Genomic DNA, 23287 nt, shown 5'->3' on the forward strand with positions numbered 1-23287 from the left:
AACAGAGACACATTACATAGCATGCATTCATCTATGATTAAGGAGGATCATCATCAGCATCAGTCCTTACATCTCTTGCTTGCAACTCAAAAAGACACAATGTTAAATATGAACACAGTAAAAAATGAACATTAACTTTGAAAATAGATTAAGTGAAACTTTATGCAAGGGATGCCTATATTAATAATCAATAACAAATGAATGACTAATTCTGAATCACAAGAAGCATAAAACATTTACAGAGAAAATAAATCATTTTGAAGCACTTTTTTTTAATCCCATATTTTTGGGTAACACAAATATAAATTACAATAACAGATGTCAATGCTTCAGTGAATATTTCTATTTATGTATAAAGAAAACTTATGCAGTAAAAAGACATTAACAGTGAATGTCTAGAAATTGATATAATTGATGTAATGCCATATTAAATTACAAGTAAATACAATGGTGCTTTCTAAATAACTTCCAACTGCTGTTTAGTCTCACAAAAAAAAAAAAAAAAAAAAAAAAAATCTACTTCACTGGGTTTACTACTCTTACAATCCTGTCTAAGAAAATATACATACACATGGAAGTTCTGAATAAATATATATTCTAAACTTCAGTCAAATATAGAAATGATATTAAATATAAATCCTTTCATATGAAATGTTCAAATGTGGTGCTTTTGTTGATAAATTCTATGCAGATTTAATTCTTTCCCCACTATGAGAATTAAATATGCATTTACATCAGTGCAAACCAGCATTAGTTCCAAAGTTAATTCAATAAGAGAGCATGCAAATTATCACATCTGCAAGAATCTGAATTATCATTTTAAATGAAGTCCCCAATTTTGTTTAAATTGCATTTCAGTATGCTAACTGCTGAACATTATCATGCATATTCAAATTTTGAATATACCATTACATTTATAAGAAAAGTTGGTCAACGAGAATAAGTTAAAAAAATCAGGCTTGCTACAAAATCAGAAATATTACAAATACTGAAAAAAGAAATTCACAAATTAACAAAAAAAAAAAGAAAAAAAAATTAAATAAATAAAAATAAGTACACAGGTGTGTCATATTCAAATTTAAACAGAAACAACAAATTTAGGATAAATTACGAATGTCTTTAGATACAGTACAATTCTGGTATAATATTACCTCACAGGAAAACAAATTTCAACATAACTGAATGATCCTTATATCAAACCAGAATTATGGTATTTCCCCCCCCCAACCCCTCTCTTTTCAAATAGAGATTGTGGAGTTCTTTAAGTTTTGTTTTTTCAGCATTAGTTTAATGTCTAAAATTCATTTATAAATTTAGAATTATATCTATTATTAACTATTAATAAGTAATAGAGCAATACAATATAATTAAGTTAAAACGTTTCACTCATGTAACTGGTATAACAGAATCACAAATATTTCAATTTCCTTTTCATTTGAATATACCTATTTTGTAAATGAACTACTGTGCCAATTAAAGACTGAATACAAGTCATGTAAAAGAAATTTATTACTTTAATACAGTGAAATGTTTAAAAACTGGCTTCAACTTAGCACTAATAAAAGGATATATAGGCTCCAAACAGTTGCTTTTAATCTATACCATAGCAACTCATGAAAAAAAAATTCTATATTTGGAAACTAGCACTTTTGATTAGCTTTAAAATGTGAATATTCTTTGCATGACTAACTATAAAACAATAATTATCCTTTCTTTTAAAATAACCCACAATTTTAAAAATTCCAAGTTTATTACAGAATATAAACAATAATATCACATCACAAATGATTAATACTATATAACAGAACCGAAAGAATGATTTTTTTTCAATGTTTATGGCAACTATTAAGTAATACTCAATAAAATGCATTCTGACAAAGCTTTATAGATGTGCTCTAGCCATTTTTTCCATGCTGAAGGAAAAATTCTTGAGAGGTATTAGTTTACAGTACATAAGTTCTAAGAAAATCACTCAGATGAGCTTATTAAAATTTCTAAATTTCATAATTTTTATTTAGTTCAAGAGGGTTACGGAATCACTCAGTCATGGATCACTGTAAGGCATTAAAAATGTGATATTGTAATCAAACTTGCTAAAAAAAAAAAGTATATACTCTCTATTCTTGAAAAAAGGTACCAGAATCGTGAAAATTTGAGAAGGCATCTCTTCATCAATAATAATAATAATATATATATATATATATATATACAGAGGTAATGCTATATACACCAAAGTTATACTGTATTTCAATCAAGATAATTTTAAATGACACAAATCAAAAAATAAAAACATCAACCATAAAAATTCAAATTCAAAACATTTCTTTTAATTCATTTGAAATTATATTCAAATTTCTGTCTGGCATGAAAGGATCTGGCAAAAACCAGAAAATTCTGGCATTTCATGAACCACTAGTAGAAACTATGGAATACACCAACAACAACTTTCTTAATGTAAGAATCACATTATCATACCACAGCTCTACTGTAACTACAAAATAGTTACAACGTGAATTAATCCTAGATTACTATTTTTAAATAGCAATCCCACACAGAACCTGGTAGTAGTATATCAGTATCAGCTGACATGATGTAAGAATCCAAATGTAAAAATTATTACAAAGTATATTACTATTATTAAAGAAAAAAACATTTCTAAAAATTTGTGGACATATGGAATCAAGACACTTTTAGGAGGCTTTTTCAAAGGCAAAAAAGGAGAAAGGTTGTATTTTATTTTATTTTTTTCTATTTCCAATAAGAGCTTCCCATTCTACTGGAAAATTTATACTGTTTGGTGAAAAAAAAAAAGTAACAAAATTAACAATCATGAATTATCAAAACTTTAACAGTCACTTTAAAAAATTCATACAGAAACCTGCTTAACTGCACATGACTGCAGATCACCACATTCAAGCATATCAATTATTATTATTTTGGTAACCTCCATTGGAGTAAGACTCATCATGGGAGGGTCGTCACTCAACTAGCAATGTCTATCATAATGAACTTTGAAATTATTTACACTCCCTGCATTCACAATGAACTTTGGCAATGCATTCCACTCAACAACAAATCTCCACATAAAATCTACTCACACCTTTCTTCACCACATCCTTATACAATTTCCAGGGATGGCTTCTCGTTCTTCTTCCCATCTTAACATCCACCCTTTTTATAATTCCTTCTGTATTAATCTGATAGAATTTCTTAACTAAGTTGAAGATGTCTATCATATCCCCCCTCTTTTCCTCCTATGCACCAAACTGTAATCCACATTCCCTCAAATGCTCTTCATAACTAATCTTTAAAGGTACCTGTGGCACAAAAAATTACATGATAACCAAAGTAATTAACTTTAATGAAATGAAAGTATGAATGAAATATCTACTTTCATTTCATTAAAGTTAATTACTGTGGTTATTGTGTAATTTGTTGCTCTTCATAACTGCCACTCCAGAGGCCTGATTAACATTAGAATGAAGCTTCAGTATTCAATTGTAAAACTAATAAAAAAAAAAAAAAAAAAAGGTTACTCACATGTATTCCATAAATCACCGTTTGCTAATTAATCTTTTGTTGGTTGACAGAGATCACCACTGCTGATATTCAGATTCACTCTGCACGTGCACACACACTGGGCATGCATGTGTACTTCCTTTGTGTCATTTTGCTTTCACTCTCTCACAATAAATTATAATAGTAAAATAGTCCTACAGATTGTAAGCGAGTTTGACAGAATGTTAAACTCATTTTGCCCATATTTTGCAAAAATATTCTGCTGTATTTTGCAAAACATTAACTGTAGAAGTGAGTTTTTGTAAAATGCTAATATATTCTGTTCTCTACCTCCTTAACACACAATTCCCTTACATGAGAATGGAAAATAACATAAATAGCATAAGAAAATGAAGTAACCAACAGTACCATATTGTAAAAAATTTCTTATAGATGAAATAAAATATCAAAAGATAGCTGGAATGTGAGGATGAAAATGATTTAAAAGCCAAAAAACTATTAAGATGTCACAAAACAGTCTGATGAACCCAGCAAAATCCTTTGTGGTTGATGATTAGCAATTGTGACAGTGATCACCATCATTGTAAAAAGCTATTTTTTCATGAATTTTTATAATGATAATGTCACCTCTCTTTTTACATAATAATGACTAATATTTAAAAAAAAATAACCAAATTAATTTTTTGTTCATCAGTACAGATCATTACTAATGGTACTTAGCATTCATACAAGAACAATGATACAATGTGTAACTGAGTTCAGTTACATTTGCAAGTTTTTTAGGCAATGGCTATAATGCTTATAAAATAGATAAAATGTTGCAAGCATCACCCATCCTTCCAACAACCAACATACAATATCACAGCAAAGCCATTCCCATCCCTTATATTCAGGGTAAAAATAGCAATAAAGTTCTCTGCAAAAGTTATATCTATGCAACTTTCAAACCACTTATTTAGCTAGCCATCTTTATTCTTCTAAGGACCAACTTCATCCTCTTGCACATCCTGGAACATATGAAGTTCAGTGTGCTTGTACTTTGGCCTAGCAGACTGGTGGATTGATTAACATCCACTTTGAAGATCACACAAATTACATCCATGAACATCTATAAATGCCAAGATGGGACTGGCAGACCATGCTCTAGGTATTCCCTCATGGAAGATTAAATGGAAGACGTAGTCTGTATTATACAGAAGTTGCTATAGGTCTGACAGAGACTATTGTTAGAATTAGCATCAGTAATAAAGAACTCCACCAACCTCAAAAACCATATGGCTGTATTTGTTGTAATAGGTTTCACGGTACAATAAGAACACAGATGGTTAAAAAAATAACTATTTATTAACTTAAAGGCTAATATTTCGCTGGTATTATATCCAGCATCTTCAGAGCACACAACACAAAGTTTGTTACAAAGGCAAGACAACCACAATCCGGTGTGGGGCTAGTAAAAGTGATTGCAGCGTGCAACACAAGACTAAAGTCCTAATATGGTGCCATCTAGGTTTAAAAAAAAAAAATAAATCAAAGTTTTGAAATAGTAGTCCAAATGATAGTCTTAAAAAGTTTGAAAAGAAAAGTATAAATTAAAAAATAAAAGTAATAAATATTAATTTGGTCTTAGGATGACTGTCTCCCAAATCTTTGGTAGATTTATACAGCCATACTTGTTAAGGTTTGGAGTATGTTTTAAGGCTTCTGTTGATTCCAGGAATAACCTCTCTGACAATTAGCCTTTGAAATATTAGCCTTTAAGTTAATAAATAGTTATTTTCTTAACCATCTGTGTTCTTATTATACCGTGAAACTTATTACAACATGTCTGACGAACACATAAGCCTATCCACGCGTATATGGCTGTATTAATTTGACAAAGATCTGAGACCAAATAGTCTGACTTCTCAAAATTAACTTTATAGTTATCCAGGCACTAGAGGATGCCATGTTATAACATTTAGTTATTTTTCAGTTGCAACGTGAACTGTTTCTACAATGATCTAGTTGAATGCTGTGTGCTTGTCACAGTTGTAATTTGTGCTCTAAAGATTCTGGGTAGAAAACCAGCAAAATATTAATAAGTTCAATGGGACTTCTGACCTACACCAATTCTCGCTGTCACATGGTGCACAAAGTTAGTAGGTATCCACTGGGATATGAACAAACGAGGATGGGGTGGTAATTTGGGACTTAGCTGACCAAAAATAAAAATAAGAATGCTAAGAAGACAAATAAGAATGCTATGGTGGACACAAGTACTCTCAACCACAAATGATGAGAATTCATGAGACACCGCCTAGTTAAACAAGGTCCCCTGCTACTTTCATAAGGCAAGCAGTGAAGTCACCTACTGGAACAGACTCAAGATCAACATCTAGAACAAGAAAAACAAACTCAACATCAAAAGAATTGAATATAGCAACCATCAATTTAGAGAGTATTAATGGAAAGGAAATCAAGCTTGCAGAAGAAAACCAGAAAAGGACCATGTAAGCATAATCAGCATCACTGAAACAAAGACAAAAACAGATGAGATCTTACTAAATAATAACTATAGGATGTTATATTCAGACAATAAAGGACAAAAAAAAAAGGAAGAAATAGCAATAGCATTCAACAAGAAACATGAAAATAAACTTCTTGATTGGATGGGCAAAAACTTCAAAATCAGGAAATGCACAATGAAACTTATTTGTGTCTATGGTCCCACAGAAGGTTCTCCTAAAAAAGAAGTGGAAAAATTTTTACAATTCACTAGAACAGGCAGTTCACAAAGAAAATGAAAAGGTGGTACTTGTTGGAGATCTAAACAGCAAAGTAGAAAATGAATCCCACCAGGCATATAGGAACATTTTGGGAAAACAAATTTTGGAGAAAAGGGAAAGACTAGTAATTACCTGCTGGATTTCTGCTTAGGATATGGACTAGTCATTACTAATACCATGCTCCGACACAAAGATGTGCACAAGTTCACATGGACAAAAGACACAAGAATTAAGAAAAGTCTCAGCTATGTTATTGTCGATAGTAATATCTACATGCTGGTTCAGGATATACAAGTGTAAAGAGGATTTGAAATTGTGACTATCTCTTAGTTTTAACTACGATATAACTGAAAATCATGTTGAAAGAGACATTTCAAAAATTTTTAAAAATAATTAAAGTTGAAAAGCTTTAAGTGGTAAACTGTAGACTCGACTATGCAAACATTATTGAAACAGTTTGAAAACAATAACGAAAGCTTGGTTCTTGTTTTCTAACTTCTTTGCCACTGGAGTCTCAGTGGCAAACTGAAAAAAACAATGACTTATTCAGCTTGGGAGGCATGTGGTGAAGTTGTCGGCAAAAATAGAAAAATAAGAACACTAATGTGGACACAAGAAGTTAAAGCAGTCCTTTGAAAAGAAGAATGCATACCAAAAGTTCCTAGCAAATAAGTCAGCAGATGCCCTAAAAAATACAGAAATAAATGTAAGAGAGCTAAGCTATGTATGAAAGTAGATAAATAGCAAGAATATAGAAGGTAAATATCAAAAAAGATGGCAAAATGTTCTAGAAGCTATTGAAAAAGCTTAGAAATGGAGGAAAGAGTACTGTAAAAGGAATCAAAGATGATAGAGGTGAATGACAATGAAAGCTGAAGGCAAGGATATCCTACATGTCTAGAGTAATAACTTTGAAAGACTTAAATAAAACAAGAGGTGACAGAATCGTATTAGAAAATTTTCAAGAAGAATGTAAACAGGAGTACATATCAATACTTGATATGTACTCCTTGATATTGAGGTAGAAAATGACATCAAAAACTTTAAATGTGGAAAGCCAGCCGGAGTAGATGATATTCGACTAGAAATGCTCAAACATGGAGATATAAAAGTTCTGTATTGGCTACACTGCATAATTCAGAGGGCCTGGTCAGGTCGAATTCCAGATGATTGGAGTAGCACTCTCATAGTTCTCATCTATAAAAAAAAAAAAAAAAAAAAAAGGAATAGAGCTGAATGAGAGAATTACAGAAGAATTTCTCTAAGTGTTCCAGGTAAGATTTATGCAAACATACTTTAGAAGAGGTTGAGAAAAATTGTGGAAGAAAAACTGGGAAAAGAGCAAGCTGGATTCAAGCCAAATAGAAATTGTCAGGGATCTGTACTTAAGTTTTGTAGATTTGGAAAAGGCATAGCATACAACAAGGTGCCCAAGGAAAAGCTTCTCAAAACACTACTTATATATGGGATAAATGAAGGGCAGTACATAGTCTATAATTAAGTTGAAAGTCAGTAGTTACAATTGAAGGGAATACAGGAAGCTGGTTTGATGTAAAATTAGGATGATGTACATCCTTGTCTTACAAGGATGCACATCATCTCCACTCTTATTCATCATCTATATGGATCAAATTATAAAAGAAAGTGACATTAAATTTGATATTAGAATCAGAGATATCAAACTTTGCTCTTTACTTTATGCAGATGTTCTACTAAACACATCTAAGTCTCCAGGATTCTCCAACTAAACTGACCAGAATAACCAGAATGTATTACAAATCAAATAGTTTAACAACATATGAAGGAAATTCTTCTTTTATTTGATTTGTAATACATTCTGGTTATTCTGGTCAGTTTAGTTAGAGAATCCTGGAGACTTGGATGTGTTTAGTAGAACATCTGCATAAAGTAAAGAGCAAAGTTTGATATCTCTAATTCTAATATCAAATTTAATGTCACTTTTTTTCATAATGTGATCCATATAAATGATGAATAAGAGTGGAGATGATGTGCATCCTTGTCTTACACCTAATTTTACATCAAACCTTGTCAAATAAAGGAATATTAGTAAACAAGGATACATCTAACCTAATCATAATATCAGAAGCATCCAGATGAAGATCAGAAATTTTATTTTTATAAACTACAAATTTTTTTCCTTCAGATGTATTACAAAATCAAAATTAAACTATTTGATTTTGTAATACATTCTGGTTATTTCTCCTTTAAAAACAAATTATATCAACAAATCAAAGGAACAGCCAAGGGCAATCCTATTTCTAATAGTTGTCAACTTCTTCGTAGAACACTTCGAAGAATGTATTTTTGATAACATTTCACCTAGACCTATACATTGGAACAAATCTGTGGATGATTTGCAATTTGGAATGGTTCTTCCTCTGAGTTAGAGCAGTTTCTTTCCAAATTAAATGCTCTTCATCCCAGGATCAGAGGGATGACTGTATTTCCATTCAGATTATCATTTATGTACAAATTAAACAGTAGTAGTCCTAATATAGAACATTGTGGCACACCACCAGAGACCTGCTTTTGCCTGGATTGTCCATATACATGTACTACTTTTTGATATTCATCCATCAGACACCCTCTTTACATAACCATTGTCATATCCATCCCCATTTATTCTAATTTGTATAACAGACTTCCATGTAGTATTCTGTCAAATGCGTTTGCAAAATCCAGCAGAATCATCATGTAGCTATTTTCTTTATCCAACTCAACTGGCACTCTATTATAAAAAAGCTGTAAATTACTATGGCTTGACTGATCCTTCACAAAGACCATCAATGAGTGCATTATATTCTTATCTAACCATTCTGAATTCACTTTCCATTCAAGATACTGATGTCTATAATTTGATACATGCAGTCTTAGAACCACTCTTATGCAAAGGAATTATTTTGCCCTCTTTTCACACCAACTTCAATCTTCAAAATGTATATAACATAAATAGGGAGGATATTTATTTTAGGGCACTCATCTGAAAAACTTCTTACTGAAAATAAAGTTTTGCTACAAATTTAAAGACATTTTGTTTTTTTAACTTACTGCTATTTTTTTATATCATCTCATCTTCTTTATATCCACTTTTACCTTGCGGTGTCGAGGGTTTATTAATCATCGGACCTCAAACTGTTCACAGGATAAGATGGTCAGACCTATGCCCCGTAGTGTTGAGTTCTCAACACTACAGGGCATATTTTTTTATTTTAGTTGTTATCACCAGGAGAATGTGTTCAGAAGAATGTATTGCCTAAATATGAAACAAATGTAGACTAGATGAATCAAATCTTTTCACTAACTCTGATTTTAGCTGTGCTGTGAAGTCAAAATGAATAATGATGGCTTTGAACTAATAGTTTGCACATATATCAGAAAGTGACTTATATCTTATAAAATCCATGAAGCAAACATAATAAATCAGTAGAGGTCAGGAAGCATTTCATAATAGTACCTTCCTAACCTGCTGTTATTCAAGGATGGTATCTTCCTTGAATTAGAATTCCAGCTAATTAATTCATTTTATTATTATTAACAGAGACCTCCATGGAATCAGGGACTCATCGGAAAAAGCCACATTCTACACACACACCAGCTATCATACTCATTCTTAAATTCGTTCACATTGCTTGCACACACACAACATCCAATGACAATCCATTCCAATCATGCACTACTCTATGAGAGAAAAATCTACATCTCATCCCTTTCTTGGCAGCATTCATTCCCAGCTTCCAAGAATGCCCTCTTGTCTTTTCCCAATCTTCCATAAAATGAAAAATTCCATCAACCGAAATTCGAAGCTTGTGCTTCGAGTCCTACAGGCAGGATTTACTGGAAAACTTGTAGAACTAAGTAGGCTGAATGTGTGCCTTCCAAATTTTTGGGATTTTTATGCTATTGTTATTGTTAAGATTAGGATGGTTAATCAAAATTTCACAGGCTTCTTTAAATTTCCATTCTACAAGTAACGCATATTAGCAGCATTCATTCCTGATTACCCTATCTATCTTTGCATCATCAGCAAATAGCTGTATGTCATTAGTGTACAGATTGAATAACAGTGAACCAAGGACTGATGTTTGTGGTACACCTCTGGCTACCCTTAAATCTTGCAGAGTCACATCTCCCAATAATCATTTAAGTCAATAAAAAGTACAGTGTGAAGTTATTATGCTATCTGAATACAAACCTAAAAGACTGAGCTTATGCAACTAAGAATGGAGAATTTCAACATTTACCAAATGCAATTACAACTGTAAATAATATCAATTTCATGCCAGACAGAAACAGTGAAGGTCATGAAACATTACATTCAGTGGCTGAACAGAAACCAAATAAGCCAATTTTGGTTAAAAAAAATAACACGAGACACTTTAAAAATGTACTTTTTCCAGTTTTTAAACGCTTGAAAATAAGTCTTATTCTCCCCCACCCCCTAATAACAAATCAAAAGTTCGCCTTTCCTGCTAACTGAAATTACAATTCAAACAATTACTGATCCTCTGAAGGCGATATCAAATAACATGGATATATATTAAAATTTAATATACAATTAGGTAACAAAAAGTATACATTTTTTTTCCAACAAGACGTTATGTTTCATAAATCAAAACATTACATCAAATACGATAATCAAAACATAAAATCACAGAGCAATCTGTGTGAAAGAGAAAGAAAGGGAGAGTTCGACAAATAACTACAATCTTCGATGTGACGTGGTGGATATAACTTCAAATTTACCTGATTAAATTCTGGTTCTAAGTCATCAGCATAGAGGTCTATATCACCATCCGCCATTTTCTTTATCCAGCGGGATGAGTGCAACTGCGTTAAGAATTAATGATCAATTCTTATGTATGCCTTTATAAAAATCTGCAATGAGATGCGAAATACAATTAGAAACACAACATAATATAATATTATCTACCTTAGTTATTTCATAACGTTAATATAACAAATGACGTTATCTTACCTCACCACTAATATACAAACTCACACCGCATAAACTTGGCCAACGCGGATGTACGAGTAAAATAAAAGCTCATTAATTTCTCAAATGCACACATAATTTCCATTGATGAAAACCGAAGGTTTAATCACTGACAATTTGTATAGATTGTTACTTACCACAAAATCACTTTAGTATATATAAAATGTCATATAATTGTTGAAATTCAAGTCCTGTTTGTTAAATAAAGTCAACAAAGAAAATTTACTTAACTTCGCCGATAACACAAAATTTCAGGTTCATTTGGATCCGTTTAATAATATAGATGGAGCTAATAGCGCCCAACAGTAAAAAAAAACGACTATAGGATCAATATAAAGATACTAAACACATCTTGAAAGAGACTAATCGATTCTGCACGGGGATATTTTGATGTTTCATTTCATAAATTCAGAGAAAAAGTCGACAAATTTTTAGAAATAAGAAAATTTCAATAAATAACGAAAAAACTGCAACAGTAATAATAAATATATAACAACTATGCCACTAATATATCTTGGCTTTAAAACACCATTGATGGGTTGGGCATTGTACACTAAAGTATGTATTGCAGCATAATGAGTGGCAGTTATGAACATTATGTACAGAATACATAAACTTAGCAACATTACAGTGAGTACTGTATTATATCAATGAGAATTTTCTGCAAACAGTTAATGAAACTACAGGGATAATAATAGACAGTGAGTCTATCACCATAGTATCACACAGCATAGTTACAATGCTCAAGGGAACACTAACATGAAGGAATAAGGAAGTGAATCTCCCAAATCTTCCTGCATAATTGCACATTTATCCTACTGTGCTCAGTTATGGAGACTCGGGTTCCATGGAGATGCATATACTGAGGAAAAAGCGGAGCACGGACAAAACAAAATCATATCTACCTTGTAGAACCTTCCATACAAGAGGAGACTAAAGTACGTGGTCGTAAAATTTTTAAAAGCGGAAAAGGGATATGATATAAAGATACAAACTGATAAGTGATTTTGACAGTATACACAGGGAAAATTTTGCAGCTCATGGTATGCATGTGAGAACACAGACTCATTAGTGGAAAACGAGTGCGAGTAAGGGGATTGTCGGGAGGAATGTTAGTTCTTTCTCTGATTTGTAGTGAGTGAATGGAATAAGCTGCCAGTGTACACTGTAAATGCAACTTTGGGGAACTTTTCAAGTACAGATAAAAATAGATATTATGAGAGATATTAGAACATAGATATCCAGAGGCGAGTGACTATGATGACAGCAGGTCTATGGAATGAACCTTATGAGAACAGGTTGAAGATTTGTGGGTTGCAGAAATTAGTTGATAGGCGGAAAAGGGGAGATATGATTGAGACATTCAAATTGCAAAAAGGTTTCTATATGATTAATTCAGAGGATATTTTTGAGATCAGGACTGATGGGAGAACTAGGAGACGCCAATGGAAGCTGGGCAAGAGTGTGGTTAACAGGGGTGATAGAGCTGGGTTCTTTACTTTTAGAGTGGTAAATGAGTGGAATAAACTGCCAGAGTCTGTTGTGGGTGCTATGACGGTGAGTGAGTTCAAGGCAAGGTATGATAGATACTGTGAGAATATCATATAGTTGTGTGGACATGATGTTTAGGGCCTCTCTCGATTAGTCTAGGGACTCCCTGGAGTCGCCCGTAATAATAGCAATAGTAATATTATCGAATTACTCCGTCAAGGGCACTTCCTCGAAGAGTTGATGTCCATGGTGGTGCCTAGATTAAATAGTAATAATAATAATTTAAACCAAACTTTCAATCGTTAATCCAATTGTTTTTTTTATTTGAAAACTAGCACCTTATATTACAAAGTGGTTCTTATGGTTTACCTTCAAAGGCTCACTTTAGTGAGCACGGACGTGGCATACCTGAAGTACCTGATGCTGCACAATGTCTTACTTCATGTAAGATACATCTGTTATATTATCTGCAGACCCGTCCTTTCCCTTTTTTTTTCTTGCCTTCTTTAGTTTCTTCTTGCTCCTCCCACCCAATGCCATTGAGTATTCCAGGGCTAAGGGTGAATCTTTCCTATTTTGCTATTTCATTTCATTTTATGCATTGGGAGTCTGCATAACCTAGTAGGCGGAAATCTCAACCAACATGGCCAGTCTGGGACGATTTAAAGGACAAAACTTCCCTGGTATGTGTGGAAAGGCATCTGCAACCCTGTCAGTTTTTTTTTTTTTTTTTACTTGCAGTGACTTTCCTCCAGAATGCTAATACGGTTGAACCTTATAACATATCTCATGCTGCACCGGTTGTCGCGAAGAATAATCAGAACACCTGTCAGGGCTTAGGCAGAGGATCCTATTCGAGAAGTATATTGGACTCCAACAAAAGTCAGTAATATTGTGAATGAGGAACACAGAAGGTATAGGATTAATCTTAGTAGAGAATTTTACATAGGCACATGTAATATTCGGGTTCTACAGAGGGATACTCTTGAAATTGTCTGTAAAGAGATGGATAGGTATAAAATTGATATCCTGGGAATTACAGAGACCAGACAGAATGCAGGTCAATTCAAAAGATAGAAGCTAATGGTTTATTCAGGAGGTGACTCAAAGCATCTTGGGAAAGCTGTAATACTGAAGACAGCTCAAGCAAGAAGCCTTCTTAATTAGAACCCTGTTAATGATCGAATACTTTCTATTTTACTTAGGCTCAGCCTACCAATGTGTCAATCATGGTACTTTATGCATCCCCACACGGATAGGCCTGATGAAAGGAGTGCAGAATTCCACAAAAAGTTACAGACTGTTCTGAACTGCCTACCAAGGAGAGGCATACTTTACATCTAAGGGGACTTAAATGCATAATGGGAAAGAGTATGAGAGTTACATCGAAGTGTGGCATGTTTGGTATGGGTGAACGGAACACCCGTGGTGAAAGACTATGGGAATTTGCCCATGCTAACAGTTAGTTATTACTAATACCTGCTTCTAAAAACACTGACGATGGACCTATACTTAGATATCTACCAATGATAGGTGAAGGCACCAGATTGAGTACATCTTGGTTCTCCATCAGTGAAAGATAAGCATTTCTAATATGCATATTTGTCCTGGAGCAGATTGTGGTACAGACTATCAGCTAGTAAGAAACAAAATAAGACTAAGACACCCAAAACTTACAAATCAGGCACATCCTGCCAGACTGGATGTTAGATTAATTCCTAGTGGTTTCAAAGAAAGATTAACTCGATTGAATGATTTTTGGAGACCAATGAGGAGACCTTACCAGCTTTGGGAAGGAATCCAGGTGATAATACAGGATAGTACCAAGAAGTATCTCATCTCAATAAGAAGATCAAGAGAACCATGGATATTAGATTCAACACGGGAACTAATCAAAAGACAGCGGTTGAAAAAATAAAGAGACACAGGGACTGAAGAATAGAAGAGATTACATAGAGAAGGCAGAAGAGCCATCATGCAGGAGATAGAAAAGTTTTATACTAATAAATGTGAAGAGATGGAATTCCAGAAGAGGAGGCTCAATTATAAATGGATGTTTTATTTAATTCGTGACCTAAATTACCAATTTAAGCCCAAATTTAAGGTCATCAAAGACAGAAATGGAGCATTATTAACAGAAGAACTGTAAATCAATAACAAATGGAAAGAATATTGTGAGGAACTGTACAACAGAGTGGATAAAGAAAATTTAGAGGCGCCTTTTCATTAGGAAAATTTCGATTTGGAACCTCCTCTACAAAGAGCAGCTAATCAGCTTATCAATAATAAGGCCCCATGTGCAGATGGAATCCCAGCAGATTTAATTAAGGTCGCATGGCATGTAGGGAAAAGAGTATTTCATACATTTATTACAATAACATGGGAGACAGAATAATGGCCTAGAGACTGGAAGAAGTAGGGTTTCATACCACTATATAAGAAGGGAAATATGAAGGATTGCAAGAACCATAGAGCTATTAGTTTAATATCTCATGCAAGCAAGAGTTTATTGAAGATCATGCTAAACAGGACAGAGGCCAATGTTGAGGCAGAGATGCCTAAAGGAACAAGAAAATTTTAGGAACGGTAAGGGCACAAGAGGTCAGATCTTTGTCTTAGACAGATCATAAAAAATATATATAGAATTTAGACTCCTCTGGTAATGTGTTTCTTAGACTATTCTAAAGCTTTTGACCGTGTTCAGCATGTGAAGCTGTGGGAAGTTATGAAAAGAATGGGTTTTCCTCAGGTTGATAGGCACTTGTAGAGGGAGCACGAAGCCATGGTAAGAACAGTTTTGGATTAACTGATTGGCTTCAGGTAGAGAAACGCGTTAGACAAGGAAACCTACTTTCTCCTCACTTGTTTGATATATAAGCTTAAGGCATCATGCGTGAAACATTGCATGAAATTAACACAAGAATTAAGACAGATGGCAGACTGATCAGTAATCTGAGGTACGCTGATGATATAGTACTCCTGTGTAATGAGAAAGAAATAGGAGAAATTCTTGATAAAGTTAATAATATTAGTAATACCAGAGGACTTCCACTCAATCTTAGAAAGACAAAGATTATGGTTCTCAAAATAAATACAAACAGAGAAACTCTTAAGAAACAAGTGTACCTTAAGGGTGAAAGAACTGAGGACGTCATCAAGTTTTAGTACCTGGGATTCATTGTTAATGTAAAGAACTGATGGTAAGAGAATGTCAGAAGAAAATTAGGAATGACTAAAACAACAGATATAGACTTAGCTAAGTCTCTATCGGTGTTGCTCTCTATCAATATGGGTGAAAAAAGTTTAGGATTTTGGATGAGGTTATTTTTCCAACAGCGATTTATGGATGTAAGATTTGAAACCTAAAGAAGTCAGATAAGAAAAGGACAGCTGCTTTTGAAATAGGGTGATACAGAAGACTGTTTACGATAGAATATACTGAAAGGCAAAGTCACGGATGGGTGCTAGAAAAGATCAGTAGAACTTTAAGACTCCTTAAGGATACAGACAGAACAAAATTAAAATATTTTGGATAAATCGAAAGGATGGAAGGTGAAGTTCTCATAACATTAACAGAAGGTAAAGTTCCTGGAAAAAGAGGAAGGTGTAGGCCATCAATGAGACGACTGGATGGTGTTTGGATTGACTGATCTTCAGAGAGTTGAAGCCTCCAGCAATGCATACAATTGGACTGTATTGGAGGACATCACAGAGCATGGGAGTGACCATATGGTATCTGTGGAAGTTCAACGAAGAGATTATGATGAGCTCATGACTTGTCTTTCTGGGAAGTATTTGTTTTTTTAAAAAATAAATCCTTTAATGCTTTTCATTCTCAAATAGAAATAAATAAATCAGCTAACGCCTTTTATTCCCTTATAGGGAGTAGGTGAGGCCTTTATACTCTATCTAGCTTTTGGAGACTGAGTCGGCATTTCAATCTCCACCGGCAGCCAATCAGAGATAGTTGGCCCATGTCTATCACTAATTATAGCAGCCCCCGATGAAGAGGCTGGCAAACAAGTGCTACCATCTCTTAGTGCCTAACCCTAACAAGATATGTCAATGTCTGAAATAATGTGGGAACTACGGTCGATTTTCTTGACTTTACGAGATGAAAAACCCACTTGCCCGTGCCAGAGTACGACTAACTCGAGAACCGGTCAAAGGAAGGTTTAGAAAAAGATCCCCCAGTCGGCGACTAGACTTGAACTTAAGTCAAACTTCGAGCGACCAAGAGCAGAGGACGCTAGCGCCACTTCCACTGAGCTACACAGGCGTTATTCTCAAATACAAGGGACATAATTATTCATTGTTAACGAACTCTTTTTAAACAGGTAAGCAGCAGCAGCAGCAGCCCTTCAGTCTTCAGGCATTAGTCATATTGAAAGAGTGCTGCCGTTTCCATAATGGTGACTGTGGAGAGATTATGGCAGACAAATACATGCTTCACGTGGACCTAAATCCTAATAAGTATATATATTATGCATGGCACAGTGCGGCTTTTACAATCGATCTTTTCTGAAATGCGAGGTAAAAAGTCCAAGTTTTCAGAAGTAAAATTGCCCTCCTTCACTATGTCAAAGATAGATTAACTGGGAAGGGGGCTAAAAAATTAATCTACTATTAACCGAATATTCACTAGTTCTCTAGAATTGTACCTATAACTGCCATTCTTCAGGAGTCTAGAACTATCAAAGCAAATATTTCTACAGAGCTACACAGGCGCGCTAGATATTGGCTCCAATTTAAAATCACACTTTAGAAGCTGTCTAATACATCCTTTCAGGAGCCACCTGACGCAACACGGGTTGTGTCAGCACAATAGCAATCTGGTAATACTGAGAAAATGGTGGTAGAGATTGTGTCAGCATTCTTTCTCGAAGTATTATTCAGAAGCATTAATTGTAATTCCTAAATAAATGGTTTTAGAAAAGATGGTTCAAACTAATAACAGTACAACATTAAACATTTTATGCAACATTCAATACTTTTTAGTCTACTAGGTACGTGTGATGTTAGCTCAAAAGAATTTGTTATCTAATATTCAGAATATGTTCCCATATTACATGTAATTAAACAAATGTTAATTAGCACTTCTCTGTATTTGTTCTCTCTTTTTAACACATATGGAACCATAACATGATAAATCATATTAATCTACTAATAATATATATTGAAAATTTTGCTTTTAATTTAGTATATGTTAAATCAGATGAAAATCACTCCCATTCAATAACTTTCTAGAAACTAGCCACTGTTCTCCCGAAGTGGTGAATATTTCTTTCAGAGGTGTCTAGTTGCATTACAATAACGCACATAAAAAAAATTAGTTGATGAAATGTGTGTTCTGTATGTGAATATGAAATGCCCGATGGATAAATAAGAATGGAAATATGCGAGGACAGTGCCTTATATTTTAATGTCCTGTAAACAGCATAGTTATTCCTTGAGAGGAGGTGGTCTCCGCATTAATCTGAAATCTACTTCAGACTGTGAAATTGTTAAAAATTATTTTGTTTCTTATGATACGGTTCTACACTTTTTCCACTCTTCATAGGCTTACATCGTGTGTTTGGCTTCTGATATGTGATTGTGTAAACATTTCATGCGTTATTTCTAACTTCATTCATAAAGTCAAATGATGTGCTCCGGACTATCTGACTAAAATGGTGTCAAACAGCTAAAGACACTATATTTTTGCCTGTATATGAAAATATTTTCATGACGATAACCAAATGTAGACATAAATTTATTGCCAGCATAATAATAAATTATATTACACAAGAGGATGTTATAAATTTCATACAAATTGAATTGCAATATGTTTTTGTCAAAAGTTAAAAATTTCGTAAGAACGTAGTTAAATAATTATTACATACTGCTTACAGAAAACTAAGCATATAGACAATTTTTGTATGGAATATTTCCACCCCAAACTGTAATGCAGCAGTCACAATGTTGCAATTATGGGAAACACAGAAAAGAAAACAACAATTCAACTGAAAGTATATGATATTATGTCCACTATTGGCTTCAGAATAGTTTTACCTGTATTAATAGTTATTGAAAAGAAATGTCAATAAAATAATTTACTTAATTATTTGTTTGTTTGGGAATTTCGATCAGAAATGAGTCTTCCTATTGCGTCCCAAATGTGTTGTGTGGAGTGAGATGTAGGGAACGTATTGGCCACTCGTTTCGATGAATACTCTTGGTCTCCAGAAGAATCACTAGTGCTCATGTACATGATGTGTCATGGTCATCATAAAAATGAATTTTTCGTCTATAGCACTACAGAACAATAGAACATAACGTTGAATAACTTCATTGCAATATTGTTCAGCAGTCATAGTTCCTTTTGCCTGCACTTGTAACTCGGTGAGTCTATTATGCTTAATGCCTCCCCCACACTATAATCCCAACACCGCCGTATCTACCCCTTTCAAAAGCATTCTCCTGATGCAGTACCACTACCATGCCAGATCAAGTGTCATCTAGAATCAGAGTAAAGCGACTCTCATCTGTAACGAGTAGATTAGTCTATTGATATCTTGTCTAATTTTTATGGATGCAACACCATTGAAAACGTGCTCTAACATAAGGTGTGGATAACGGGACGCCGACAACAGTCCTCTGGTCACATTAGCCTACTTGTTGCAGACTTCATGTCACAGTTTATCGAGATATCCGCGTACCTGTGTGTTGAATAAAGCTAACTTGCAAACTGACCAAGCATAATGAGTTGATTACGTTTTGTTGTTATAGCCAAATATCTGGCTTCGTGCTACATAGAAGAGCTTGGTGATCTCTTAGCAAACGTCTGGAACACATTCCATTGGTTTGAAACGCTGCTCAGAACGTGGATACAATGCTATATGAGATTCCAAACTCTCTGGCAATATCAGTAATTCTTCGGCCTTCTTCAAGCTTTCCAATAATTCATCCCCACGTGAAACCAGCTAGATGATGTCTAAGGCCTAAAAAGATATCCAAGTTTGCAATTTTATCCTTTCACGAAAAGAGCTTCCTTTAAACAATTCGCTTAGCGAAGCCTTTATCCTGCTGACTGCTAACAAGTAACCTCTTTGAGCGCAATTCGAAAATTTGAACGTTTACCGATTTCCACTCGAAATCGTCAGTTATACTAATTGCCACAAGCAGATTCATCTGAATTTGCCGATGTCGTGTTCAGAAATAATATTCGTCCTTAGGTTTTGGAATAGAAAATCGAGTCGTTTGAAATATCTACCGTAAGCATTTGTGACAGGCTTTTAGAAGTTACTGGTGTAATAGGAGGACTAATGAGTGACATAATCGTATAAAAGAGTTCCAACTGTCATGTTATGTGATTCCCTATTTCTTGTTTAAGATTGCATATATGATCGTAATACTTCAAACGATGCTAAATATTTTTAAGTTACTGGCATGTTATAAATTACGAATATTTTATTTCTGGCTGAATAAAACACCTACGGTTTACAAGTCCAAAGTTACACAACTTGATTGTTTTTCCTTATAGTACTCTTTACCTTACCCAACCCTATCCTGACCGTTCCTTCAAAAATGAACCTTTCATCCAGATGACTCAATGACATGTTTTCGCATGCTCATGGATATACTGTTGATGTGTTTTTAGGTCCATTTACTAATCAGCACTTCTTTTCAAGTAGCTGAGGATATCAGATATATTCCTGCGTAACTTTTCCCAAGTGGTCCTGGATAAATACATCATAATATACGTGTCTTCTAAAATAGTAATCGGTTATCATCCTTTTAGAACTATGTGAAGAGTTTTGTCTCGGACTATTTTCCTGAAGAAAGAAAATTTCAATGACTTTTGTGGTTCACCCATTATTTTACTTTACTTTACTGGACACAAAACACCACAACACAATACGATAGCTGCACTGGATGAACGAATTGCCATAACTGCAAAGGCACTTCACTTGATTGTTTTTCCTTATAGTACTGTTTACCTGACCCTGACTGTTCCTTCCAAAATGAATCTTTTGCACAGATGATTCATGGATATGTTTCTACGTGCTGTTGGATATGATGTTGATGTGAGATTATTTCACTTTGTGACCTCATTGGGCAAACCTTATCTCTGTGGATCGAAGGGTATTGTATATTATTTGTCCATATTATGTTAAGTATTTTATCCTCAAACAGCGTTTTTGATGTTACACCATATGACTAGTTCTCTCACTCATATATCCGAAATTGCTGGGATGGGAAAAAAAATTGCATTAGTGTGGAAGTGAAAGGGTATTCAAGAGGGTGACAGGGATCTTCCCTACAATGCTCCCCCACTCCATCCCCTAACACCCCTCATCCCCCTCTTCTTCCCCCCCCCCTCTCTTCTAGAAGATGCCTGCTCAGCCTAGTGGAGATGATCGAGCTCATCATTTTCGGATATCTTTTATTCATATCCCTCCAACTGATACTGATAACTTTGGATAAAAAAACAGCATTTTTTTGAATAGTTGACAACCGCAGGAAAGCTGTTCTAAATCACAAATTTTGTTTAACATGTATTCTGAAGCAACGTTTAAAAGAGCAGTGGATAATTCGGAAGAAGGAATAAAGATTGGAGGTAGACAGATATTTGCAATAAGATAACGCAGATGACAAGGCAATATTATCAAATACTGAAACAGGACTACAACACCTGTTGAACAGATTCTGGAATCCTGTATCAATTATGGAATGAAAATTAAAATCAGAAAAACAAAGGTAATGAAAATAGCAAGGAATGAGGCAAATATGGATATCAGAATAAATGGGGAAAAATTCAATCAAGTAAAGACATTTGAATATCTAGGAAATGTTCTTAGCAGTGATGGAAGATGAAAAAGTGACATAAAAGCAAGAATAGCGATGCCTTTAATAGAAAATGGTTTATTCAGAAGTAAAATGTATTTATTAATTTATTTATATTTGCTTGTAATATTTAATTTTATCATCAACAATCCTATACAATTCTCTTATTTTGTATAAAAAAATAATAAAAATCCATCGATTGGTAGAGCCTCTGCGACTAATGGCTCGCAAAAAGTTAAGCAAGTTTGAGCGCGGTTAGTAGTTGGAAGGCGATCAATCGTTCGATGCTGTTGGCACACTTTCCCTCGATGAGCCTTTGGACTCCCTGGAGGTGTCATATAATAATAATAATCTTGTAGCAGTTAGGAGGGCGAAGGACGCTAGCAGCACTGTGTTTACCATAGTGTCATATTGCTAGTATTTGCTACGCGAGCAAGCATATGTACGTCATAGTGAGATGCAAGCTATTAGCGTAATGCGGCACGTTGTTTATATGCAGTTTGCGCCAGTAGTAGAGTGTAGAGTGTTCGTAGTGCTTATCGTGTTTACTCAATTTTTTTAAATATTTAGACATCACAATTAAAGACATAACATTTCTTATAGTTTTTATTTTAGAACATTATTGGGGTTATGATAATGGATTTTACTTTTAAGTCATTTTGAATTATACTAAACTGTATAATTTTATCGATAATAAACAATATTTTTTCATGAAACAAAACAAGAAGAGTATATTTTATTTTTTGGTAATTTTGAATTATACCAAACAGCATAATTAAATCGATAATAAACAATACAAACACACACTTTTTTTCCTCGTTATATATAACTCATCTGAATATTTTGATTTGTCGACATTTAAGATCTTACACTGCATTACTTTTCCAATTAACGTTATCTTTTTTACAAAATGTTTGGCTATTGGTATTTTTAGTTTGCAGTCAAGAGAAAAACCAAATGGCATTTAAAAAAATAAATTAAAATAAACGGAGACTTCAATGGATCACAACAACTTTTGTATGTAGTCTAGAAATTCTAATGATAATTTAAATTACTTACAGTCTTTCCAGAATGGGTCTTATGAAGGCGAATAGATATTCCAAAAAAGTTGAATTATACATCCACAGCACAACACACACACACACACACACACACACACACACACACACACACACACACACACACACACACACACACACACACACACAAAACACATGGATTGAAAGAACGAAATTTCTGTTAATAACCTGAAATCTAGTTAACTATTTCTTCTTTTAGATTTATGTCCGTTTGTTACTCTGGATTAATTGCATTTGCACTTTGCCTCATGCCATGTTTTCCCACAGTTTCTGTCCAAAATGACATCATACAGTTATGCATATTTTATATTGCTGAAATATTAAATCACCAAATGCTTGCAGTCACACTTTTATTCCAAACTGAAGAACAAATATACTAGTCTGTTGGTGACGTCTACAGTTTCCCACACTTCTGGACCTTCTCTAATACTGACATCATGCGATGAAAATTAACTCACCGCTTAGCTTTCTGTTATTTTCACAACATAGTGTGACATTTTCACTTAGATTATGTATTAGGAGTCTTTTTTTTTTCAGTTGGTTCATTGTATTTCCTATATTTTTCTTTAAAATTCAGTTTACTACATATCCTG

General features: G+C 34.0%; 1 protein-coding gene across 4 annotated transcripts in view; it reads right to left on the reverse strand.

Annotated features, from left to right (window-relative positions):
- The window catches only part of Cpsf6 (cleavage and polyadenylation specificity factor subunit 6), a 467838-nt gene extending 456268 nt beyond the window's left edge, over positions 1-11570 (reverse strand). For 3 of the 4 annotated variants that reach the window (XR_016550513.1, XM_090414582.1, XM_090414580.1), the window contains exons 1-2: positions 11436-11570; positions 11049-11180 (exon numbers count right to left, since the gene is read on the reverse strand). Coding sequence is in view for 3 of the 4 variants with exons in the window: in XM_090414582.1 (XP_090270708.1) it covers positions 11049-11105 (57 nt within the window). In the remaining variant the exon portion in view is untranslated. Of the gene's footprint in view, positions 1-11048; positions 11181-11280; positions 11344-11435 lie in introns of those variants that run through there. The other variant, XM_090414581.1, reaches the window with a different exon arrangement.
- Between the last annotated feature and the right edge of the window lie 11717 nt (positions 11571-23287).

This window comes from Typopeltis vanoorti, chromosome 25, assembly GCF_054136105.1.
Source record: "Typopeltis vanoorti isolate ZY-2024b chromosome 25, IOZ_Tvanoo_1.0, whole genome shotgun sequence".
NCBI lineage: Eukaryota > Metazoa > Arthropoda > Arachnida > Uropygi > Thelyphonidae > Typopeltis > Typopeltis vanoorti.